This window comes from Diadema setosum, chromosome 18 (genome assembly GCF_964275005.1).
Source record: "Diadema setosum chromosome 18, eeDiaSeto1, whole genome shotgun sequence".
Lineage (NCBI taxonomy): Eukaryota > Metazoa > Echinodermata > Echinoidea > Diadematoida > Diadematidae > Diadema > Diadema setosum.
Genome location: NC_092702.1, coordinates 24,361,875 through 24,389,758, shown reverse-complemented (window position 1 = coordinate 24,389,758; position 27,884 = coordinate 24,361,875). Strand labels below are relative to the sequence as shown.

The following is a 27,884-nucleotide window of genomic DNA, read 5'->3' as shown; positions in this document are numbered from 1 at the left end:
TATATATATATAATATCTTCTTTTTTTGGGGGGGGGGGTGGGGGATCGGAAACAAAGCTACATGTACTAGTGTCGTACTAGTGTAGTAATTTGAAAAACAAGGATGGATTGCTCCTTTTCTTGTTGAGGCATTATACAGAAAATTCACAAGTGTCAATTTCCATGACAAATTAGCAAAGTTTTTTTTTTTTTTTTTTTTTTTTGTATGAACAGCTACACTTTATGCAAATACCCTAAAGTCAAACTTCATATGGTATTGAAATGACATAATTACAAAGGCATGGGAAATGAACATAAACAATTTTCGTTTCCACACACACACTAATAACTTTATATCTCCTGAAATAAACATCACCCATGATATGTTTGACATGATCTTTAGTTGTTTCCCATACACAAACAAAACAAAAGGAAGTTAGGAGATCCCACTTTCGAGCATGTTAAACTGCTGCTCTACAAATTTATGACAATAACTACGCAAATAGCTCTCTCACTCTCCAAAGAAAAAGCAGTAACACATAAAATCAGCAGTAGTCCCTCATGAATCATGGAGACATGTAAGACTGACATGAAATTTACTTTTTATCAAAAAAAAAGGGGGGGCATTAAAAAAAAACCCCAAAGAAACATCATCTATGTACCTGTACATATCTTAAACTACATTTTAGTACATGATTTCTTATGAGCTAAGACCCTACGGTCCAGGAGAGTGTATGTAACTGAGTCTCCCCAAGTCTTCCCCTTGTCCATTTGGGGGGGGGGGGATTAGAAGGACTTGGTCCCACAGCAAGGGGCAGCCATGTAATGTAAAAGAGAGTTTATACCAATTGCCAAAAGCTTGGGAAACTTGGGGGAAAATAAGTTTTACTATTGAAGATGTCACACAGAATGATTCCGAATGAAATGCACACGTTCACATCCCAGTGTTTTTATTAAACATGATTAGTTTGCAAGAAGAAATGTCTAAGATTTGCTCTTAGCACAGGAATGTCCTGTCAATTGTAAATCCCTATATAGGATTCCATGGGCCAACTAGAAATTGAAAAGGCCTAAAAATCTGGAGTTTCTGATCGAATGGTCAGATATCAATTTATCAAAACAGAGGTAGCATTGCAAATCATGACATCATCAAATACTCGTAAAAAGTAATTGTTCAAACTTCATGAAACACACTGTTGAAGTCAACTTGAAGAGGAACATGACACCAACGGGAAATACTCTTTCAGAATAGTTGTCAGGAGTGCACCAAGGCCATGTGAAGCTACTTTAATCTAGGGAAAGTGATCTAGACTTGAGCCATGGAAATTTGAACTTGACAACCATGTTAGATCTGATACGGCACCAGAGAAGTTTGTTCATATTCAAAAGAAATGTTTTCCTAAATGACATTGAAAGGAGTACATAGAAGTCATTGGCCGACTCTCTGTATTCCTTCATCATGTGTGGAAACACACCACTATGATTTTTTTTTCCACCTTCACGGGCATAAGACACCATCTATTCGTGATCTATAAAAGAAAAGATAAAGGAATCTGTGCCATACATACACACAAACAAAATATATTTTGCAGGCTAACACTCTATTTCTGCGGCTATGTAATGATTATCCTAGGCGAGAGTTATCCAAGAGTAATGCTCAACATGAAACTATGTTGATTATCATAAAATTATACTGACGATGATTTAGACATCATTAATATTATTGGTTCATTTTGAGTGCATATCTCCTTCTTTTTCTCCTGATTCAAGTGCTTCAGAATGGCTATCTATTCAGCTATATCCTTCACAATTCCACTATGTACCTGCCTCTAATCATAATCATTTGTTAATGAATAATCACACAAATAACGCCATTTATCACACCATCACTATACCCTCACAAAAATATAAACCTTCGGTCTGACAGATCAAAAGACAGAGCACGGGACATAGAAGACTTAATTGCCGTCAGCTTGAACCACACACAGATCATAGAAATTTCCTATCCCAATCATTTGGAGCATCCTCCTCCCTCGCGCCTCCTCTTCAATATTCCACATCGCTCACTACCAGACAGCAGTTTCCCCCGCCCGTTACTATGGTGTTCTCCGAGACCCACTGGACACTGTTCGTCTCCGAGCGACCATGGACCGCTGTGAAGTTAGAAAGTGAGATGAGTATCCCTCAATGTGTTTGTCTTTTTTTTTTCTCCATTGCCCTAGATGGCAACAAGGTCACTGCATGAAATTACATACATTTCTTTATGAACACTGCTTTCGCACAACATCATAGTAGCGCTTTCTTCATTTCAATTCAAAGTCATACTTTCACTAAAATAAGCCATACTGCAAAAGCTGTTATTTTCGCGAGGGTTTAATTTTCGCGAATTTTGCAAATCAGTTGGATCGTGAATTTATGAACACGCAAAAATGTCGCAATGCACTAGCTAGGGTATGCGCAATTACTATAGTGTCGGAGTCAATTCGCAAAAACAACATCCCGCCAAAATGTCTGTGAGCTCCTCATTCGTGAAAATATCTGTATGCGAAAATAACAGCTTATACAGTATATAGAAATACATGTACATGCAGAACACAAAATTGTACATGATAGGATCATCTATAACTAAATACCTCAGATATCTACAATAGCAGTGAAGGCAATGCAGCATTGCTGGAATTTCTGCTAATTTCAAACAAGGAATTGATTCCAACAAGGTTAGGAAGTATCTTTCTACCTAGTGCATTTCACTTTTGCCATTCATTATGACCGCTGCACAGTAATGAAATTTATGGCTTTCAAGTTGCAGTTTTTTGAAAAGTTAGCCAAAATATGTCATCGCATGAATAGGGCTTTGTGGAAGTCTTTCTGATTATGATGAAAACTTGTGTATTTGAAGTTGACCTCTGACATCAGTCTCTAACTGTTCACCTAATAACCCTTACAGATGAATGAAAAAAGAACAAAAACAGAGGGATAAGAGAATGGACTTTATAGATGAGACAGACATATCAGATGTTGAATGCCTTACATCTTCACACAAGAAACGGGATGTTTAATGCTGACTCACCCTTTTCCTGAATGAGTGGAGCAGTTTCATTGACATCCCAGATGTAGACTGAGCCATCCATGGATGTGGAGGCATAATGACGACTGTCAGGGCTCCAGGCTACGTCATGGACTTTGGTGTAGTGTCTGTAGTCTACATGACCAACGGCCTGTCAGCAGGTCAATAAAGTGAATGGTTAAGGAGGTGACAGACCATTTCACCGAGAAAAGATTTCAAGCATAGTTATTGCTTTTGTCTGCTATGAGTCTACCACGGACCCAAATAACCCACTGTATTTGTTCATCCATCAAATGCATTCAGTCACTTTGGAAAGAAATGCTTAAAAATGACAATAACAATGAAAGAATCACTTATTGTCTGACATGGGTGAAAATTTTACTGTAATGGCCCAACTGACTTTTTGGCTTAAGGTGCTCAACCTCCGAGAATTAATTTATTTGGAGACGTAATGAGACAAAAAGCCTATATTGTCAAAGTTGGTTTAAATTCAGTCCATCGTTTATGAAAACTTCTTTTGCATAAATGTGCGTGAAAGATTGTGTATGTCAATAGGCATCCAAGGATAACTGCACAATAACACACTCAAGTGTAAGATACACCTATTCCATGCTTACTTCCGTCCATGGACTAAATTCAAACTATGGTTTGATTTAAAACACCTTCATGAATATAGGTAGTATGATTTCACTCATGGCATGGGATATCACCAGGCATGCTAGAACACCTAAAACACTGCAGGATGACCCACACATGTTGGACTCAACAATGATTAAGAAGAATTTCCCTTTAAAGGATAAATCCACCTTAAAATGGAGTTTAAAGGGTGTGTACAGTTCTGGTCGAGGTGAGGATTTAGCTTTTAACGTTTTGTGAGATATTCAGAAAGCACTCCATGAGATGTCAAAGAGCATGCAATTCTAAGGGGTATCAAAAGTTTATTTGATGAAAATCGGTTTTGAAATGGCCGACATATCCAAAAACAAGGTGAAACAAAGGGGTCCTACTAAAAGGCGTGGCCTGTAGTCTTTTATTATTATCACTTTTTTGGATATCTCAGCCATTTGAAAACCAATTTTAATCAAATAAACGTTGAATTCTTCTTGAAATTACATTCTTTCATATTTCATATTTCATAAGAGGTTTCTCATTATCTCACTTAGGAATGTTCAAAACATGAATCCCCACATCAACCAGAACTGTACAGTCCCTTTAATTTATCAACGATGACAGTCTGAGGCCAGAGGAGAGAAGTTTGTTTATTTGTCTGTATCTAGTTCCATTAATATCATCAACACATACAGTTGTACATACACCATTGTATCTACACATATATTTACAACATACAGCATAGTACTGATTAGAAGCTGATGAGAATAGAACCACTATCTTACCTTATAATTGTCTTGGACTTTCCAGAGTTCCACAAATTTCCCTGTGCTGCCCCCTAGGAGGTATTCTCCATCCGGAGAGTACCGACACCTAACAATCTCTCCCTCTATGGCCTTGAAGCTTGTTTTCGGTGTCAGCGTGTCACTCGCCAGGGTGTAGATGTACATGGTGCCATCCTGATAACATGACAAAATAGCAACTTGGTCAAAATTACCCCACAAACGCTTACTTACAGTTAAATGTATCTGGAAAAAAAGGGGGGGGCATCCTTCATCCATTAGAAACAAAGAAAAAAAATCTGCACATCAGGGATCCTCCAGTAATAGCACTTACCCAGGTAATTTGATATTAAGATCTTGAGAGCTTTTAATCTCTACCTGTATTTGTTCCACTTCATTTCAGTATCTTCCTTTGGTAAAACAATTGAGTTAATTCCATACTTTGTATAGGTGTTACATACAGATCTTTTTGCTACTATGGCATCATTTCTTTTAAAAAAATCCCGACATGAATGGACATTTATCACTTGCACCATAGCTACCAAAAAGTCCATACAGTGGAAATGCCCAGCTTAGGTCAATCTTGTATCAGAAACTTTGAAGATGTAAAGATTACCACTGCCCTGCAGTCTTGTTAATATCAAGCAGGATTTTTGTTGAAAGATTTGTGAGCAAGTTTTCTCTCCTGTACATGATGCATATAAGCAGTTGGATTCCGGCTACATTGACAATTGATGTAGACTGGCCTTTGAAGAGAAACTGCTGTGTCTCCTGTGTATTGGTTTGTTTCTTTGTTTGTTTGATTTTTTTATAAGGACTCATTAGGCATTCAACACAAGTTTTTCAATGATTGCATTGCTAATAATTATGAATACATGAAAGGGGGGGAGAGAATGCCTGTGTGAACTTTCGTGACGAAAGGCATGACACCCAACAGGTAAACATCTTCAGTAAGAGCATTGATGAGCATGCTTTATATACTAAAAGACAAACAAACACACACAAATTTGATAGCTGATATTGTTATAAATTTGTAATCATTTTGGTTATTATGATTTAAGTGAGAAACCAAGCAGACAGTGTACCGGTATGTATATAGTAGCTGCACTACAGAAATTCTCCTCAGTATTATCGTCATCAATCATTACAACATACCTCGGCACCAACTGCTACTTCGGACTGGTTGGGGTGGAGGTCAACAGACGTTGCCTTGAACGGGACATCAAGCGCAGATACCTTCTGGTCATTTCGGATGACAGTGATCTGTGATTTGCCACGTGTGGATGATGATAACAAATGGGAACAACACATTAAAAAAAAAATGCACATTGGAGATAGCATGCTGCAAACAAAGTCAGAGAGTACTGTATAAGCTGTTATTTTCGCGTACAGATATTTTCGCGAATTAGAAGGTCACAGACATCGTCGCGAGATGTTGTTTTCGTGAGTCGACATTAACGCTATCTTGCATGCATTGCTACTCTAGCGTATGGCAACATTTTCGCGTGTTCTTAAATTCGCGAAATTCGTGAAAGGTAAACCCCCACGAAAATAACCACTTATACAGTACCCTTTAATGAGTACGCCTACTGTACGTTGGTCCCTACACTCTAGTATGAAATTATTTCACAAGACATGCTCACAAGCTTCATCCTCAATATATCCACAAGAAGCTGTATTCATCATCTCACTTTCATACTTTGTGTCCAGATATGCAAAGCACGGTTATTAGTCTTCAATCTATAGGAAAAGCACCATACAAGAGACAGTGTCACATGTTTATTCTTTGTCCTGATCTACACCTATTTAAATAACGGGTGTAAAGTGGCTGCCGTTTCTCGGAAACCCAAGTTTTAAGGTGGGGGCTTGGGACTCATTGGTGCAACACTCACAAAGTAAAGACATGTGTGTTTGATGGATAGATTTTTGTGTGCATGTATGTCTACCTGTAAGTGGTGTCTGTGTGTGAGAGAGAGTATTTGTGTATCAAAATCACATGAAGTACAAAAAGAAAAAAAAAAATCTGATCAAACAAAACAACCATCAGACATAGGTTGAGTGAATAAAAATTGAATGCTATTTTGTTTTTCTTTCTGTTGGTCTTATAAAGACATTTTATGAGATGAAATGAAACATTATCTTATCATCATGTATGTGTGTTTGTGTTTGTTTACATTGTTTATTCCAATACAGAATAATGACTTTTTTTTAAACTTCATTCCACACAGCTCTCTGCCAATGATGAATGATGCATTAAATGCTGAATTTGATGGTATCTGTATTCCAGATAGTCTACCCCAACCACAATCTGCCCTGCATGTTTTTCTCTGAACATGAAAAATTATATGCACCATTTTTCTCTTGCACAAAAAAGATGGGAAAATACATCAAAAGCTTTATTGAGAAATATAACAGTTATGAAAAGTATTGTTGCAAACCTTCTCAATTCCTGCCACGATAGCCAAATTTCCGGCTCCCCTGACAATCCCCTGAGGCTGCGAGTCAAGTTTGCATGACGTATCACTGTGTGAGAGGTGAGAAGAAGACCAGAGAAGCTACCCAGCTTTAGATGTGATGTTGGCGAATAATGCGAAATGAAATTCAGTCTAGGTCAAATCCCTCCTTGACCAATACAGGCATCACACGGGGACATAACAACTATAAGGACATTATGTATGTCTGGTACGAGAATCTACAAGAAAGGATGCATTCTTCTGCATTACCAATCCCCCTTCCAAAAAGAAAAGAAAGAAAAAAAAACAACAACAACAAAAGTAAGCAAAGCAAAAAGCCACACACAAAAATGCACACATGCACACATACACACAAACACACATACACACATACAAGTAATAATTTTGTGTTTCATCCATCCGCTGTATAATCATGTTGCTTCGAGAAACCAATACATTCTATCATTTGAAAAACAAAAGCAAAAACACACATACACATATTACAACACGTATAATATCCACATATAGCAATATCCCAAGCCTGGTCATGCTGTTTGTGTATTAAAAGATTTGAAGCCCGTCGGCAAGGATAATCTACAAGACCTGTTTATCCAAAACACTCCAAAACACTCAATAAAGTCGAGTACTTGTAAGCTTTCAGAAGACACTGTCATATTAAAGTGAATTGTCTGGCTCAGTTTTCATACACATTCATAAGCGCAGTCACACACTCACACCAGGGGCGGATCCAGGAATTCCGTGAAAGGGAGGCGCCTTTGCAAAATTAAAGGGGGCGCACTCACCTCCCCTCCCCTATACTTTTTTATTTCTTTTATTTTAACCAAAAATAAAGTAAGGGTATAGAGGATTGAAGGAGTTGGGGAATTTAAATGTTGTGGGTTAATTCACGACACTGGAGTGACATGCTTCAAGAACAACAAATGATTTAAATTTCAGAGCATTTCTGGACTTTGAAATTGGATGTAAGGTTATGAAGCTCTCAAATCTTAACAAAATTTACACAAATGATCAAATCACCATTTAGCTACATAAGCCTCCTCTGCATTTTTGTAAAACTATCGAATGTCTGAGACAGTAGGGTAGTATGGTGTCAACATGACTCACATATGAAGCAGAAATGCATCCACTATACTGCATTATTCTCCCAGCGGGTTTTCAGTACATCTTGACAATGTGAGATTAAACTTTCATATGATTTGCATGAAACTGAGATGATACAATGTTTGAAGGTTTGATGGTAAACCCTCCCCCCCCAAAAAAAAAACAAAAACAACAGCAACAAACAAACAAACAAACAAACAAACAAACAAACAAACATTAAGTGGTTATTTATACATTCTTTGAACCAAGTTTCATTTGGATAACAAAATTATTTCAGAGAGCAATCACTTGGATATTTAAATGAGCTTCATGATTGAACTTTCTGTGCACTGTTAAGGTACAATTTTGTCAATGACCATATTCATTTGCAAATATGTGGTACATCTATCACAGCATGAACAATTTCATGGCCAAGGGCAAGTCTACTGGAATAATGCTGGATGAGTGGCTAGCTATCTCTTGCACGATGGCACGTTTATGGTGGCTATTGTTAGTGATTGTAATGGTGACTTTATATCGAACAGTGGCCTGTGAATACTAATGCATGGCTCTTGACCAATGAAATCGCAGTTTTCTTGACCCATTCTATCAAGCAGCTAATATGATACAGTCAAAGGGAGAAAGAAGAAGAGGAGGGGAAGATGCTACCATACTTACTGGAATGAGCCATCCTCTGCAGTGCGGCTCACGTCGTCGATGCCGCATGTAGAGAGCTTCTTCTCGCAGTAGGAGATCTGGGAGAGGAGCGAAGGCTTGTCACTCCCCTCCATGGTAACTGCTTCACCAGTATCAATGTCCCACAGATGTGCATGCACGCAGAGGCATGGTTAAGGGCAAAAAAATTGTCCGTTGGCATCCATATATTCACATCCTGCAATTGCAGTAGCTACAATCAACGTGGTCACAGGAGAAGCAACACGTTAGGAACATGGGAATGTCTGATACGTAACGTCCTGCCTTTAAACACACACACACACACACACACACATGATCCATTCTTACAGTGTCCAAGTGTCTGCCAAAGTACTGTAAAAATGGATATTTTCGCACGAGCACTTTTTCACGCACTACCGAGGAAGACGAATTTCGTGTATTTTAAAGTCTGCAGAATCAAGACACTACAAAGTGGTATATAAAACAAGCAATCAAAAATTCATGTGCTTCTGTTTTTGCATTAATTTCTGATCACACAAAATGCGTGAAAATTTCCACACTGCAAAAATGTCCACTTTTACAGTAGTGCCTTCCGCAGTCAGGCACAAAATTTAGACTGACAATCAACTGCCACCTACAGACTGAAGTAATGCTAATGGTAAGTTTCCATAGAGAACTACCAAAACAAAAACAATAACAAAAACCTACATATAAATATATATATATATATATATATACATATATATATATATACATTTATATGTTGTCCAGACACAACGTCAAGAACTCAAATTTTCTTATTCCACTGATGACGGCACCAAAATTTTAAAAATTCATAACTGATGTGTTTTAAAGGGACTGTACAGTACTGGTTGAGGTGGGGATTCATGTTTTGAACATTCCTACGTGAGATAATGAGAAACCTCTTATGAAATATGAAAGACCATGTGATTTTAAAAAGGATTCAACGTTTATTTGATGAAAATTGGTTTTCAAATGGCTGAGATATCCAAAAAAGTGATAATAATAAAAGGCGACAGGCCACGCCTTTTATTAGGATCTCTGTTTCTCTTTGTTTCACCTTGTTTCTGGATATCTCAGCCATTTCAAAACCGATTTTCATCAAATAAACTTTTGATAACCCTTAGAATTGCATGCTCTTTGACATCTCATAGAGTGGTTTCTGAATATCTCGCAAAATGTTAAAAGCTAAATCCTCACCTAAAACAGAACTGTACACACCCTTTAATATTGCTTTTTAACTCAAGCAAAGTTAGCAACTAGAGGATTTGCAACATGTTAAATTCCTAATAATATATGGCATCATCGTAAAGGGCATTTTATTTCTTCCTAAAATATGGTATATGAACCTGAACTAGATAAGAATGGAGAAATCCTTGTTTAACAAAACAAGCCATTTTTACATCACCAACACATTCTTACACTGAGGGTCTGCACTGACATCCTCACATTAAAATCATCATAATCATTATGTACTGATTTTTTTGGTACAGATAAGATATGTCAATTTTACAGCTTTTTTTTTTTTTTTTTTGAGACGTGAGCTTTTAATAAATCTTCAAATTGCAACGGCTAATCATTTCATTTGAATGCAATGACCACACCTTATTACAATATTATTTTCCTTGAATATTCATCTACTTTTCATACTATGCATATTCTTCGTACAATACACTAGAACAACAAACTGCCACATGCATGTGAAATTGGGAAAGGATATTCGTGATGCCATCGTAACTTCCAGCGTAGACCTTGCTCTTGTCTTCAGTAGCTGCTATAGACTTCACTGCCTTTTGGTGACCCTGAGTGGGACATGGGAAATAGATCAGATAGTAAAACATTCTTGTTATAAATCAGCACAGAAAATGTTACTATCTGAACGCAAAACTTCTACAGATGATCGATGAATGTCAAAAGTTGTGCAATAAAAATGAATTCTTAGGCTCTGCTCAATTATGCACGTACAAAAAAAAAAGAAGAAAAAGAAAACACTATCTGTGTAGATACTTAAATGCACTAAAACTAGAAATGTTGCTATGGCGACTGATATGCCTCCGCCATAATGCATATTTCTCCTAATAGGTCTATAATACAACGTCTTGACAGTGTGTGATGACAATTTCACATCACTGTCAAAATATAAAAATGACAGGTTTGTTATAAATGTGTTGAATGTTCATTGTCCTTGAGCTAGGTTTACTTCATTGGATGAATGGGTATAATTGTCCAAAGGTGCAGGTATTTGGGGATTGAGGATTTTACTTGATATTTACCCTTTTATAAGTTTATGCATTGAGTAATTTTCAGGGTATGGAGAGAAAGTGTAATTTCACTACTGAATAGTAAACTTTTAGCATTTAAACCTAGCCTTTGAACCTTTACCTTTGACCTTATGACCCTAAAATTCTTAACAGAATGTCAGGTTACACATGCATGCATAAATACAGGTTTCATGATGACACCTTGTGTCACTGTTGAGATGCGGAGAAAGAAGTGAAATTTAGTACTTTCACTTGACCTTTGACCTTTTAACCTTAGACCTTTTGGCAAGAGAATCTCTATTGGGTAATACATGCATAAACTAAGTTCCAAGAAAAATATTGCAGGCATTGCATAGATATTTGGGAAATAGTGAAATTTTGAGGAGTTGGCTTTGACCTTTGACCCCTGACCCTTAATTTAGTATTACATCAGTACTACATGTACAATAAACATGTAAGTTCCATGAAGATACCCTGAACCATTTGTGGAGAAAAAAGTGAAATTTTAACGTTTTCACTTGCCCTTGACCTCATGACCCGAAAGTCTCTCTGGAGAATCTTTATTTGGTAGTATACGTATACACTATCAAAGTTTCAACAACAACTCTCACATCACGGAGGAATCAACGAAAAAAGCAGGAAGAGCAAAAAATGAAGAAGACAAAAACTCAGATAGGACACTATCTACACATTCAAAACAATAACCAAGGGGAAGAACAAGCATGTCTAGCAATCAGGAGATTATCGTTCAAGACAAACCCAAGAATGTATGCCCATGATTTCTATCATCACTACTTCAAATACTCTGAATACCTGGTGTTTAGTTATGTTGCTAAAGGGCAATCACTTGCTACAGAAACAACTCAACATAAGAATCATTGATTTGAATGAGCATACCTTGATGATCCTGATGGGTTTGGAGGGATTGTCAGGATCCAGGTAGCTGATATTGCCATTGAGGGACAGCGCAAGAAGATACTTGTTCTGCCACAAGCAGGCAACTTGTTGGTCATTAACCTTATCATCGCCCATCTTAAAGGTCCTAATCACAGGAGACAAAACACCGTGGAAGCAAGATCTACGATGCATTTTAATTAAAGGACAAGTCCACTTTCATATTCATACTATGTGGATTGAGTGCTGATGCAGCAATATTTGTAGAACACATCAGTGAAAGTTTGGGGAAAAGCGGACATTCCGTTCAAAAGTTATGAATTTTTCAAGTATCTGCGCAGTCATTGCTGGATGAGAAGACAACTACAGTGTATGATGTCACATGCGCAGAATGATAAAGGAAAACATAAAGAGAATTTCACAAAATTTTACTTTTTGAAAAAGGTATACATTTCCTCCACTTGTCACTGACATATGTTAATGGTAACGTTATTTCCCTTGCCTTCTGACTGAGGGAAATCAAGTGTCTTGCTATTATGCGAGAAAAGTGAAATTATGTCAAATTTTCTATATATCATTGTAACATGTGACATCACAAGCTGTAGTAGTCTTCTCATTCAGCAGTGACTGCACAGAAACTTAAAAAATGCATAACTTTTGAGCGGATAGTCCGATTTTCTCAAACTCTCACTGATGTGCTCTACTAATATTGCTGCATCCACTCAATCTACATCTCGATGAAGGCGGACTTGTCCTTCAAGGTGCACTAGGTATGTCAAGTGCAACACTGCTATCATTAATAATTCCAGTCAGTCATTGCATCTTTGTTGTTGTTTCATGCACCTCAGATAATCATATACATATTTCTATCACTTTCTACTTTCATGTCATTCTTTTCTTTCTTTTCTATTTCAGTTTCATATTTTTTTTATTGGAAATGAAACATGTACAAATAAATTGAAGTATTGAAGCTTACTACAAAAAAGTTGAAAGTTACTGTATGAAACATAATTATAGTGTGTATACCCTTTCTTGTCCGAGTGTGAAATAAAAAAAAAAAAAAAAGATTCAGCCATATTGGTTTTCAAACTACTTCACAAACTCATTCCTACCGAGATTTGTGCTAAAATAAGAACAAAATTTTCGTGCTATCGACTGATAAATAATAAATCCTAGGTTTCCTTATTAAAGCCAAACATAGACTGTTTAAGAGAAACAGCACACTGTATGTAATGTCATATGTCTATAACAGCTTCCAAATCAAGCTCAGATGTGACAGCCAGTTAAATCAACTTTTGTCAAACTTTGATCACATCATCTTCCAAACTCTGTTTTAAAAAGGTGATTTCTGATCTGAATAATCATTGATTTCTTTTGGTTTTCATGTATATAAATAGTCATTTTTCAGCTCTGTCCATTCACAATTTGACGTAAGATAATCTACGATATTGCAAATGAACACCTATATTGCTTCTTTTATCATCTTTATATTCTATCAAGACAACTTTTTTTTTTAAAACTTCAGTCAACCTCTAGTGTTGTTGTTGTTTTTGTGCCAATATGTTCTTTTTCATCTTGTGAATGCTATCTTTTGTTCTGTATCATTATATGCTGTAAAATGATGTACATACTCATTGAAAAAAACAACAACAACAACCTGAGGTTGATAGTGGGCTTGAAAAAAAAAAAAAAAACATGAAATGAACAAAAAAAAATAAACAAATAAAATGAAGTGTCCTGAAAATTTCTATCTCCTTGAGGTCATACACACTGGTTGAGACAATGTCTCATTCATCAAGATTGTGTTATTTCATATAATTTATATCATGACCAGAATGTTAAATTCTATTTAAAGGGACCAGAGGTATTCAAGGTGTGTATTTTTAGATCAATGAAATTACACCAAAAATAGTTAAGACTAAACAAAAATAAGAATGAAACATTTCACACCTAAATAAAAAAATAAAAAAATCACACAAAACAAGCAGGAAAAATACATGAAAGATTAAGAAGATAACAAGCATTGCACTCACGTCACCGCTTGGCCTGTCTCTACGTCCCAAATCTTAACTGTTCTGTCACCAGAAGATGTAAGAAGCTGGGAAGAGTCTGGACTCCAAGAAACCTGCGGGAATAAATCATTCTTCCTGTCATTTGTTCCCTTCATCCCTGCCATGCTAAATTCAAAGGAAGAAAGATTGTGGCCTTCTTTAGCCTCATGCCAACAGTCTCAAATCTAACCTAGAATCTGACCAGCTGCACCAACAGAGTGAAAAAAATGATAAAGAGCCAAATTTGGCAAGAAGTCTTTGCAGATGCAAGCTCATCCATATATGTGACCCTGCATCACAAAACAAATAAAGAGTCGCCAGACATGGATTTTTAGTTGAGGACAGATTCTTAAAGAGCAGACTCTAAGCTTTAAAATGATGTGTAACTCATATAAAATGGACTCCTCTAGCCTATCTTAATACTAGAAAGAAAGTGCACACTCTGGGAAAGTGTGAATTGAGAAAAGAGGCTCTGAAGTACAGGGTCTATTCAAGCGCTTAATCTTTACCAAGCCGTGCTAGCTGTGCAATGAAAGGGACAAAACACAGGATGTAAACCACTGGAGCAACAACAATGAAGGGATTATCAGATTAAGCTGAAATTGAGCATGTTCTATGAACACATTCTACCCATGATTAATGCCAACTTTCAAAGCAGTAGAGTTATCCTTTCAAAAGTTATTAGACTTGAAAGTGAAGAAAGTATAAAGGGTTTCAAGAAATGAAAAGGGGAAGCTAAGACATAACTGATCATTCTATTCTCCCCCAAAAATGGGTTATAGAAAAACTGCTGAAAACACACTTTCCCATTCGTTATTATCCCAAAGTAAAGATTAATGTAGGATAGCTCTTTCAGAAAATATGAAAAACTCAAGATTGACTCTGTTGACCAATTTCACCTTTTTTGAGTCCTCACATGAAATCAAGGGGAGCAACTTTTTGTTCGTTTTGTGATGCACAGTCACATATAGAGGAAGAGAGGAAAAGGAACGTGTTTGTTTTTGTTTTTTGTTTTTTCTGAAATTTCTGCCATTCTAGGTATCATTGGTACCATAGTATGGATCCTTCGTGACCCCAAAACAATACCACATGAAAAATCAGCCAATGCATTAATCTTTATGCTAGCAACTTATGCTATAAATTCTGCCAGCATGTGGCTGGCAGCATTCAAAAGACACCAAGTATCCTTCGGGCGCAAAGAAAATTTGAGATAAAAGAAACAGACAGTGTATCATATCATGTTGCCCTCCTTATATCCCCATTTTGTTCCTGTATGACTGTATATTTAATTCACTGTGACTGATACAATGTGTTATTTCATGTACAGATTTTGACATAGTTTATGGGGTGTGGGGTAGAAGACCTGCAGGTCATGGTAATTAAGTTTACCTTTTCTTGCCCCTGGCAGCCCTGTTTTCTATGTTGTGATCTAGGTTTTTAGTTTTGTTTTTTTTTCTCTCATTTGTGCTTGCCTCTGTGATATAATTTATCTTATTTTTGTTAGGCTGAATCAAATGTGTTTTGTGTTCACCCACGTACATGTGCATATGTCTGAAATACTGAATAAAATAATAATAATAATAACAACATCAACAACAACAATAATAATAATAATGATAATAATAATCACACATATTAGAACAATTCTGCAGCTTTAAGAACACAGAAGATAAATACTATCATTAGGAAGCGGACAATATCTTACGCAATAAATTCCACCATCATGCGGCAGCGCATCGCCTGCCAGGCCACGTTTGAACTCTCCCGAGGCACCATCATACAGGTAGCACTGTGAAAACAAAATTACACCGGAAACACGGAAAAGTTACACAAATGCAAACATTACTGGAGTTCCAGTGATAAGTCTGTACAGGTAGACTAACTTTGGCCATGTTTGATGCTCCAGAAAGTTATAACATTACATTTGTGAAAAAAAAGAAAAAAAAAAAAAACACTCCATATCAACAAAATCATTCAATCTATACAATACTTTACTTTCCTGAAAATACCACAAGAACAGTGCATAACAATTGTTTCAAAAAAAAAAAAAAAACACTCCATATCAACAAAATCATGCAATCTATACAATACTCTACCTTCCTGAAAATACAAGAACAGTGCATAACAATTGCTATTGTTAAACAGCAAACTGGGACATTTATACTGATGAAAACTGGAATATGACATTGAGAACTTGTCACACACACACACATTGACATTTAAAGAATATCCTCTTTTGGGGAGTGGGTCTGTTTTGAAAGAGCACAGATCAAAAAAGTAAGAATTATCACTGCAGCATATCTTACCGTTTTATCAGCGCTGGCTGACGCAAACAGGGCACCATTAGTGGAGAAGCGTACACAGTGCACAAATCCAGTGTGGCGCTGCATTCAGAAGAAATGCCAAAATATATCTTAGAAACATAAATTTCATAATAAGACAAATCTCAGCCTGATAGAATTTCAAAGCTATAAATTCCCCATCGATCACTTGAACCATGTCCTGATTTAATAAAAAGTTTCTGTCTACATTCTTGTGGTGATTTGAGGGTACTGAATGTCTTGATAAATGTTTTTCAGATTTAGATTTGATGTGAATGCAATGTATGCTAATCATGTTGGGAATGATATGAAATTCAAAATAAGTTTATGTAGCAATGTTGCTTGAGCTTGAAATACCCCTTTCCCCCATAATTATTAGACTGAAGAAAAAAAAAAATCACAGTGAGATGGTTATCAGGATAATAGAGAGATCCAGATAAAGGGAAGCTGGATAAAGGGAGGCCGGATAAGAGAGGTCGGACTGTAATAGCAATGGCGATGTACAAATAAAAGCGAAGAATGGACAAAAAAACAAACAAACACGTCTTTTGCACAGGAAACTGACAGCTGGATTTGCAGGCATATTTTACCTGTACAGTAGGGTGCTGTATCTTTTCAAATTGATGATGCCTACCTCATGTTTGCTGTGGAACTTGAAAGGTGGGCCCTGGTAGAAGTTGACCTTGTAGGCATCAGAACCAACAACAGCCCTGTACGGCCTGCACTGCCTGATATCACAGGATATTGCTGTCTTGGTCAAAGAATCAATGGCTCCTACAGTGGTTCCGGTGTCCACCAAAATTGCTGCACCATATCTGATGGGAAGGACGGTGGCCATGAGCAAAGTCTTCATGATTAGTACTTAAAGCAGAAATCCATCCCAAAAATTAGAAGGAAAAAAAAAAGACTTCGAAAGAAAGAGAAAAACATTCCCTACAGAACGATATAAAAATGACAAAAATCAGATGACAAATAAGGAAAATATGGCATTTTGAAATTTCTTCTTTTTTTTTAGAAGACATTCCTTGACCAGTCCATATGAATATTCAAATCAGTTGATGTCATACCCTCACCATATTTCATGTATGTGATATGAAAATACATATTTTTAGCTAATACCAGTTAAAACATGTTCCCATACCAAGATATATCAGAGTTAATATTTGTTCTTTTTTAATTTGGGTGGGCAAGTTTTATATTCATACAGCTGAAATACAAGATTTTTGTCATCTCTGTATACAAAGTGAATAAGAAATTGTGAGAGCATGCCATTGTCGACTTGCTGATTTGAATATTGATAAGTACTGGTCAAGAAATGCTGTCCCAAAAAAAATGATAAATTTTAAAATGTCATATCTTCCTTATTTCTTATCTGATTTTTGTCCTTTTAGTATTGTTCTGTAGGAAATATTTTTCTCTTTCTTTTGAAGTTAATTTATTTTTGGTGTGGATTTCCTCTTTAACAGAGTGGGCAACACAACCAGTATGTCTGACACACTGAGATGATATGTTAGAACATAAATGTGGAATAGTTGACAAAATCTCTATAAAAAAAAAAAAAGTTGCACATTTTACAGAGAGAAGTGCCACGAGTAAAATTGGGTATTTATCTTGGTCGCTTTATTTTTGCTGAGAGATTGTATGTGCTGAAGGTAGATTTGAATTGCAGCATATTCCGAAGGTGCACACATGCCACTGACCAGGCGCGGTGGAGCACCCCAATTTGCATCTCATTATCGCCCCGTTCTATTTGAATTTCCAACGGGCATCCACGGCTGCCCGAAACTGTGAGCATGAAAAAGTCAAATCTTTACCTTCTCCTTGTGCCACTATGCGTGCCGCTAGTAAACTCAAACTTCCCACACTATCTAAGTTTTAAAAAACCTTCCTTTTGATGAAAAAATTATGAAATTTGCTGCACCAGAACTTGAGATATTAAAGCGTTTTGAAAATCACCTCTCGCAAAACATGCTCTCTGTTTTTTTCCGACTGGACTATGGCCGGGCTCCAATGTGTCCGAAATTGGCAACATAAGTTCATCAGGCCTCAATCCATATATGGTGAAAGTTTTCACTTGGTTCCACCTGTACTTTTTGAGAAATCAACTTGTTTCTACAGGGTTTGGAATAGAAAATTATAGTCACCGAAACAATTGAAAATGACGTCATTTCTTTTCCCGTAATATTGGGCATGCGTGGTACGTGAGATTCAGGATTTCGTGCTCATTGTTGGTTTGCATGTGACGCAGTCAATTTTGCTGAGTGTCGCACGGCGGTACGGTGACTGCTGAGCTGCTGCCGCGCACGCTGCATGCAGCAATGCGTTGTGTGTGCTGTGACATGCAACGCTAGAATATACAGTGACGCGATTATATATACATGGCACCGACCTGTACGCTTTGCGTTCGTGTCATTTTTGACATCAACTTCTGTTTTTTTCCGACACAACCATGGCCGGGAATATTACGGTATGAAATTTAAAATGCAAGCAGATAAATAAATTTCGGTGTACTTTGTTCGAATGGCGCTTTGGTTCTGCAATCACACTTCTTGAATTTTAGGATGATTTTCGAAGCATATTTTTGGTGATTTTGCTCGCCAGGTTTTCGCTAAAATTTCACATTTTATCATTGTCAAATTCTTTAATATGTTATATGTGCACATTCGGACATGTTTTCAAATTCAAACTAACTCAATTTTAATCCGAAAATAGGTTTCCTTAAATTGTTATTAGCTTGAGAAGTTGTTTACTTTTTCTCAACTACGTGAGTACATGTTGTTTACTTTATGCAAATGAGGCTCGGCTGCCGATGGATTTCTGCGAGATAATTGGGGTGCTCCACCGCGCCTGTGACTTGTGTGCTGCTGCATCTACCCAGGCATGCATGCAACTTATAACATGTTTTTGTTTTAATCAAATCTTTCACTTGATTTGAATTGACTTGTTTCTATTCTATTCAATTTCTGCATAGGAATGGATATACAGAAATGAAAATACAGAAACACAAAAGTCCTTCTTAACCATAAAATCCATTTAAAAAAAAAAAAAAAAAAAAACAAGGAAAAGTAGAAATTACGCGGTGCGTAATATAAGTCCCCGCCGGAAGTAGCATTTAGTAGCAAAATGTACAATATAGGTAAAAAGATCAAGGTCAAAGGTCAAAGAAGTCAAAGGTCAAAATTCTATGTAGAAGTTTTGAAGCCCTCACCTAGTGCCATCACATAAAGCAAACAGAATCGAAATCGGGTTAGAAATGGCGAAGGAGTAGCATTTTGTAGCCAATGTACAATATAGGTCAAAAATCAAGGTCAAAGAAGTCAAAGGTCAAAATTCTGCGTAGAAGTTTTGAAGCCCTCACCTAGTGCCATCACTTAAAGCAAACGGAATTGAAATCGGGTTACAAATGGCGAAGGAGTAGCATTTTGTAGCAAAATGTACAATATAGGTCAAAAATCAAGGTCAAAGGTCAAAGAAGTCAAAGGTCAAAATTCCGTGTAGAAGTTTTGAAGCCCTCACCTAGTGCCATCACATAAAGCAAACGGAATCGAAATCGGGTTAGAAATGGCGAAGGAGTAGCATTTTGTAGCCAATGTACAATATAGGTCAAAAATCAAGGTCAAAGGTCAAAGAAGTCAAAGGTCAAAATTCTGCGAAGAAGTTTTGAAGCCCTCACCTAGTGCCATCACTTAAAGCAAACGGAATTGAAATCGGGTTAGAAATGGCGAAGGAGTAGCATTTTGTAGCAAAATGTACAATATAGGTCAAAAATTAAGGTCAAAGGTCAAAGAAGTCAAAGGTCAAAATTCCGTGTAGAAGTTTTGAAGCCCTCACCTAGTGCCATCACATAAAGCAAACGGAATCGAAATCGGGTTAGAAATGGCGAAGGAGTAGCATTTTGTAGGTAATGTACAATATAGGTCAAAAATCAAGGTCAAAGGTCAAAGAAGTCAAAGGTCAAAATTCTGTGTAGAAGTTTTGAAGCCCTCACCTAGTGCCATCATATAAAGCAAACGGAATCAAAATCGGGTTAGAAATGGCGAAGAAGTAGCATTTTGAAGCAAAATGTACAATATAGGTCAAAGGTCAAGGTCAAAGGTCACAAATGAAATTCTGTATAGAAGTTTCAAAGCTCCCATGTAGTGCTATCATATAAAGCAAACAGAATCAAAATCGGGTTAGAAATGGCGAAGGAGTAGCATTTTGAACATTTTGATCACACACGGACGCACGGACGCACGGACTGACACACGGACGCACGGACGCACGGACGGACACACGGACACACACACGTACGGAGCCCGTTTCATAGTCCCCTGCTCGAACTCGTTCGGCGGGGACAAAAAAAATGTTGATTGCCTGGGAAATGTCCCGGCATTTTGTCATGATCTGATAAAGCACAGGCATATAGTATCACCAAAATATGGGAAAAGGACAACACATATTACAGCATTTTTCTACTAAACTTACTTCTCTCTTCCCTCTCCAACCAAAATCATTCTCTTGCTGTCCTCGGTAAAGGCAATATCTCTGATTGCCCCACTTATGGGCTGGTACTCCTTATACAAGACATGTTCCTTGTTCACAGTGTCCCAAATCCTCACCTTGCCCGACTTGTCTGGATGAAAAGGATAGAAGAAAATTATTGTGCACTCCTCAAGAGTCCAGGTCATGAGGAACAAAACAGCTCAGTTCAATATCAACATGGTTCGACCTGTGTTGACTTGCAATGTATCAAAATCTTCATACAAGAACATTGGTGGTTTTAAAAAAAATGGCAACAAACGAACGAAAACCCCACAATTAATTCAAAACCACATTGTGTACCATCAATGGTAGATTTGTGAGGTGATGACATCATTATTTCTCAAACTAGAAAAGCACTCTGAGAGCACAGACCTCTGACAAGCAGTTACTTTCCATCGATGATCTTGCTCTTCCATAGAGATCAGTGATTTCCACCCATACATGTGCATGCTGAAAATCGCCCGATTTCCCAATATAGAAGCCTTTGTTACGTCATGAATCCTCAGCTGCAAGGCGCGCCTCGCTCTAGCGGAAACTAGAGCACACACTCCCAAGTTCATTGACCCTACCACCCAAAATATAAAAAATCCTTCATAAAATCCATAAATATTTCTGGATCACTACCAAAATTTAATCATCTGTTCCTTGCGTCAATCTCAACCTTATCTGCAAGTTTCATCTGAATCTGTGTGCATCTTTTTGAGTTATTTTGAACACGGACAAACAAAACAACTGTAATAAAAATGTAACCTCCTCCCTTGGTGGAGGTAAATATGCATATCATTGGCTGTAGGGCTAGTTTGATCTTCTCTTCGTTATGGGGTCAATTTAACATCATTTTCATCTTCAGTATAGCATTAAGAACCAAAACCGCATGGGCACTTTTTTTGCCTGATATTTGAAACAACTCTCTTAAATGTACTCATTTTTTATTTAATAAACTTTTTATTCATTAAAATTTATAGTTTCATTTCATTTTAGGCTCAAATCTACGAACCGGATTGTGCCTTTCTAGTTCTAAGCCAATGATACGGGGTTGTTATCACTGTTTCATTACCATGTGAAATATTCTCCAATTCTTTTTCTTCTTTGCAATCCTTCTCCTTTGCAATCTTGATGAGCCTCCTGCCATTCTATTTTGTTTTTATTTCTATTTTTTGGTTGACTCTATGCTTTATCATTTAAAGCTAACCTGAAGAATGACAATTTCAGTAACATTTACTCCTGAAGATAACTTATGTATAAGCCCTTAAACTAAACTGGAACCCTTCTGATGTATATATTATATGACCCAATCATTCGCACAAACCGGTACTCGAATACACTAACACTGCCAAATATGTATGACGTGATTTAAATCTGTAGTCCAGGGGCATTGCAACTGTATATAATGCAAAGTTTTGGCTGACAAAAGTGACCATGGTGACATGTGCCAATCTGACTCCACACAATCACTACTGTTCTCCAGTAGAGTCGATGTATGATCCATCATATGGGATGTGTACAATTTGTGTTCGCATTGAAATATTAAGTTGCAAAGTTCAGCACTCCAGTCGTCCACTCCTTCTTACCAGCAGAAGCAATATAGAAGCCACTTGGAGTGTACTTGGCATAGGTGGTAGCGTACTGGTGCTCATTGTACACATCACAAATCACCGGGTTCTGCGGACAGACAGAGAGAGATATGGTAGTGACATTGCAAATTACTCATGAATAAGTTTTTCCTCAGCCAATGTGCCGTACACTTTGCACACGGAATAAAAAGTATTTTAAGAAATTCAACATGCCAAATGTGGTGTTAAAATAGTCGGGTTTTGTTTTGTTTTGTTTTTTGGTGGGGTTTGTTTTTTTTTGGTTTTTTGGGGTTTTTTTTTTTTGCTTGTTTGTTTTATTAATACAAATTCCCTTTCACTCAGGACTTTGATAAACATTAAAATATCACAAACAATATTCCAAAACTTGCTAATGATTAGCAGGCTTAGGACACTAATATGAGATTGTGTTTGTTGGAGTGGAATCAATAGATCCTAACTGGCATGACATTCAACTGCATTTAACATCATGGGGGGGGGGGGGGGGTTACCCGGTACTCTCCCACTAAACTGAGCCAGCAGACTATGAAATGGAAAGCTTGTGTGGTATTGAATCACAACATAAATTTACAACTCCATGTGACATCATCTACCATTAAATGCAGACCCACGAGTGTGTCTAAATGGATGACACCCTAAAGAGAAAGTTGTCTCTTACTACTTTTTTGGTTTTCAGCACCAAAGGTGTTTCTAAGTGGTTGCCTTAATGTTTTAGCGAGTGCTGGTCTAACACACAGAGGAACTGTCATTTTAAAGGGATGATGTTTGAGACAAGGCTTCAGATTTCTAACCTTTCTTGGTGAGATAATGAGTGATCTCTTATGAAATATGAAAGAGCATGTAATTCCAAGAAGAATCCAGCCTTTATATGATGAAAATTGGTTTTGAAATGGCCGAGATATCCAAAACAATGCAATCCTAATAAAAGGTGGGACCACCTTTTATTAGGATCACTTTTTTTTTTTCAGCCATTTCAAAACCTGATTTTCATCAAATAAACTTTGAATTCCTCTTAGAATTATATGCTCTGTAGCATTTCACAAGTGGTTTCTTAGTACGGTACCTCACAGAAAGTTAAAAGCTCAATCCTCACCTCCACCGATACTATACTGTCCCTTTAAATTTCTGGCTGAAACGTAATGTTGTCTTGAATGAAATAAGTACAATTCAATGCAAAAGTAAGTAAAAAGACCAAAAGGATCAAGTTCCTGCATTGTTTGTAGTCACCATGAAACTTTACCCAATGAGAACAGACTGATTTTGCTACAACATGCATTTCCCACAGACACCTGCCCGAGTATACTCGGGACTCGTCCTCAACGGGTTAAAGACCCAGTAGCGTGGGGGGTAACATGAGTGGTCTGATCTTCACTTGCTGCTCACTGGGGTAAATAAAAAAAAAAAAAAAAAAAAAAAAAAAACACCACACCTAGCTCCCGTCAGCGATTATGTGCATGAACGCGTATCCTCATCGGCAACAGTTGACTCCAGTGACGATTCTTCTCCTGTGGGTGTTCTTCACATAGAGATCAGTGATAAAACTGTGCACAATTTGTGACAAAGATTCTCAAATACACCCAGCAAAAAAAGAAAGTAAACACTTCTTCAAGTTCACATTTCTCCCAGAATGTTTGGCTCAATATTAAAGGCATAATTTATCATTTGCATATGAAACAGAAAGTCAGCTTTAGTGCTTCAAAATAGTTCTAAAATATGAGTTGGGGATAGACACAACCAGTGTATAAAATTTGAATCAGTATAATCAATGTTCAGTATTGTTAAATATACAAATTGTGAACAATAGTATGATGAAAATGTTTCTGGACAAAGCCGTCTACAGTTATGGTTTAGAGAGAAAAATAGTGATATCTCCTTATATTCAAGGCTTCATTGCAAAATGCTTACATAGTATGTAGGATGTTTTGTGATACAGTGTACTCCCGTTATAATGAACACGGTTATAACGAAATTCCTATTACAACAAAAGAAAAAATTCAAGCTGCAACATTATCAGCTCTATGTTTTTTATTGTTTATTTGTTTGGTTTAAGACAAAATTTCGATATAATGAAAGAAGACTGCTGGTCCCAAGGACTTTGTTATAACGAGAGTTCACTGTACAACTGACCTACACATCTATATGCATCAAATGTGATATCTCTGACATTTTTTAAATCACTGCTCCCAATGGTAAACAGTACCTAATGTTTTCTATACCATATGAAGGTAATGTAATTGGCTATCAACCTGACATGTGAATACATTCGTTTTTCTCTTCCAATGCACAAAAGTAAAAATTGCAAAAATGAATAAGCTGTCTCTCATGTGGAAGTGCTCTTGCATATCTAAGAACAAAAGACAAATTTAAAACAATAAGAACACAAATTAATTCGCAAAAATAAACCTATGATCTCTACAATGTCTTTGGAACCCCCCAAAGATAAAGAAATGCTAAAAATAATGAGGAAAAATGAAGATCTAATCTTCATGAAATCTGAATTCAAATGACATTAGAGAAGAAGTAATATTAACAAAACGGTAGAAATTTGAAATATTATTTCAAATTAGGACAATTTAAAGTAATATTTGGTTGAACTTGTCTCATGAATTCTTAAATTCCTAAATTAAAAGAATGAAATCAAGAAATTTTGTCCATTTCATCATCTTTGCCCCTACTCCTGATGTCATTTGAAGTTTAAGTTGTGACAGAAAATTCTTATTTTGCCCTCTAGTTTCCCACTTTGTATTTGTTTGAAGTTGCAAAGAAATACAAGGGAATGAAAACTTATTTTTGCTATTCCATTCATATCTCTCATTTATAGTCTTTTATTATCACTGCTATCTTGAAACGAATTTGTGTTCACTCATGTGTAAAATTTCCCTTTGTTTTACTTTACCATGATGACAGCCAATTAAATTACCTTTGATATGGTATATGATGCATTGATTTTTATCAAAATCTTCTATGAGAAATATGAACTTGAAACCGAGTTTACTTTTTTTTCTTGCTGAGTGTATATCCGAGCCAGGACAGCCTCCCACTCCATGGCATCCCCATGCTGCCAGGTATTAAACAGTATGACGTCATCTTCTTACCTCAATATCCCTGATAAACACACTCTTGCCATTTACGTACAGGAAGTTCTTCCCTTTGGGGTCCCCAGTTAAGCAACAACGGGCCCCACGAGTTGTCTCCGGGGTAGATCCCAATAAAGTCTCTGGATTGATGATATGAAGAAGACATTAATATTACCCTATTCATCATGATAGTAGGTGTACATGGTCAATCAAACATTCTGAACCTTCTAGCAATTGTTACATATGTGTTTATCTTTCAAGCCATCCTACAGTTTGGGAAAAGATGGTATAAAAACAACACAAGTTCTGTACCTCTGTTGCAAACAAATCATGCCCCAAGACCACACATTAATTGTCAAAGGGCAATAAAGCAATCACACTCAAGTGTTTAAGACTTACACTTGACTTCAACATTCTTTTGCCAATACCACATGACTTGTTGAGCAACAATAATTTCGCTGAAAGCAAGAGATTATTAAGCAGAGGGGTAAAGGCTGAGGTTGAGTTTTCATCAATTTGTCTCCCTCTACAAATGAAATTTGTAGGATTGCAACTGCTGATCAATAATTTAACAAACATGTCAGAAAAAAGGGAACCACAGGATTCTAACCTGTCATCTATTGCTTTCCAGGCAGCGACACTACCACCAGGCTATCCCTGGTTGCCGGCAGTGACACGATGAAGTTGGAACAAATACCCAAGCTCTGAAATTCTGACGTTGTTAAGGAGTCCAAGAAATTATTTAGCAGAGGGGTTAATCTGTTACTTTCATTGACGCCTTGTCCACCTTGGACTATGTTGTAGAAGACAATATAGAAGCCTTTTGTTTACGTCATCAGCTTCCAGCTGCGCAGCGCCTCGCCCAAGCAGAGCACATGCTTTAGAGGATATGCAAGCCTAAAATACGCGCAGCTTTAACTCCAAGTTCATTGACATTATCTGCAAAAGATCAAAAATCCTTTAAAAATCTATATTATCACTAGCAAAATTTAATTATCTGTTCCTTGTGTCATTATCAACTTTTCTTGCAAGTTTCATCCAAATCCATACAAAACTTTTTGAATTATTTTGTACACAAACAAGTAAACAAACGCCTAGATGAAATCGGATTTGACTTTGGCCACTGCAGCTGCGGTTGGAATGAAATTTAATTAGAGAACCCACCATACTACTCACCTACGTATGTAGGCCATCGCAATGACAATGTCAACGGTAAATTATATGACTGAAACACTGATAGAGAGAAGCCTAAAATAATTTAGCAGGATTGCCTACATGGTCAGGGAAAAATACAGATGGTGTTGCTTGGTTTCAGCTGGACCTAAATCTAAGGGTTTTATGCTTTTTATTTAACTAGGACACCTACTAGGGTGGTCTGTGACCGAAAGATCTGTCTGTATCTGGTTGTCAGGGATACGTTTCGCAGGGACTGCATCTGGCTTCACGGATTCCCTGATGGAGGAGAGCCGATAAAGTAAAAAAAATGATAAAAGACTTCTCTGGAGTCTGGACAGACAGATTTTTCTGTCTAACGTTAATACGAGTACGGGGAAGTACGGTCTAGACTTTAAACTTTAAGTAAAGCAGTCAATTGACCGAAAAATGTAAATGGGTCTGTATCTTGTCTGGGATATGTTCCACGGAGACTCTGTCTGGCTTCATGGAATGTCTAAGGAGATGGAGGAGAGCTGATGTAAAAAAAAAAAAAAAAAAAAAAAACCGGACAGACGGATTTTTCTGTGCAAGCAGTCAAGTGTAGTGCCCAGTCCAGTGCAGTGAATGGCATGCGGCGCGGCGGCTGGCCGGCCAGTGCAATGCGCGGTGGGGATGGGAAATCGTCCCAACTTTGCCTTTTATAAATTTGGGCAATAGTTTTGTCTCCGCTATCCTACCTGGGATTTTGGGGCACTGCGTCCCTCTATTAAATCGTACTATCGTACTAGCATAACCATAACATAGGCTCCTGACTTGAGGTGTGCTAGTATTTCTATGTCTAGTTCCTCTTCGATCTTCTGAGACAGCGCTGAGCCGAGGGCATGCATGCAGCCGTGAGTGCGTATCCATATCCGCATGATCATGATGATGGCTCTTCACTTTACTTTAGTTTTAGACGACCATTGCCACTGAATTAGTGAAGGCTGTGATTTTGATTTTGCGAGAAAACGAAACAAACAAAAGAAAATGCAACAGTACACTTACTGCGTATTAATTTGGGTGGCATTGTGTCTTAGTTTCCCTGCTATGTACAACTCCAAAGGACGTCTCTTCTTTCCAGACGAATTTACAACGCTATCCCTTCCGTCACTCGTAAATACACAGATGGGACTAGGTCACTGACAACTTGGACCCACCCGCCGTAGGGACTATCAAACAGTACACGTTCTCTTGATCTCGAACCGACACCGGTCGGTCTGCATAATACAACGCAGTCTTTGCATTAGGCACGCCCCGTGCGCACAATAACAGTATTATTTTTT

The 27,884-nt window shown here is 37.2% G+C and overlaps 1 protein-coding gene across 1 annotated transcript; it reads right to left on the bottom strand.

Annotated features, from left to right (window-relative positions):
* LOC140241532 (WD repeat-containing protein 1-like) lies at positions 1-27,760 on the bottom strand. The gene is made up of 16 exons (XM_072321266.1): positions 27,607-27,760; positions 25,426-25,547; positions 22,310-22,400; positions 20,682-20,829; positions 16,849-17,029; positions 16,200-16,277; positions 15,599-15,682; positions 13,876-13,967; positions 11,846-11,990; positions 10,408-10,489; positions 8,670-8,817; positions 6,876-6,960; positions 5,593-5,700; positions 4,441-4,614; positions 3,050-3,197; positions 1-2,132 (listed from the first exon to the last, which is right to left on the bottom strand). The coding sequence occupies exons 1-16, from the start codon at positions 27,626-27,628 to the stop codon at positions 2,026-2,028; spliced, it is 1,815 nt and encodes a 604-aa protein (XP_072177367.1). The 5' UTR covers positions 27,629-27,760; the 3' UTR covers positions 1-2,025.
* Positions 27,761-27,884: the final 124 nt, after the last annotated feature.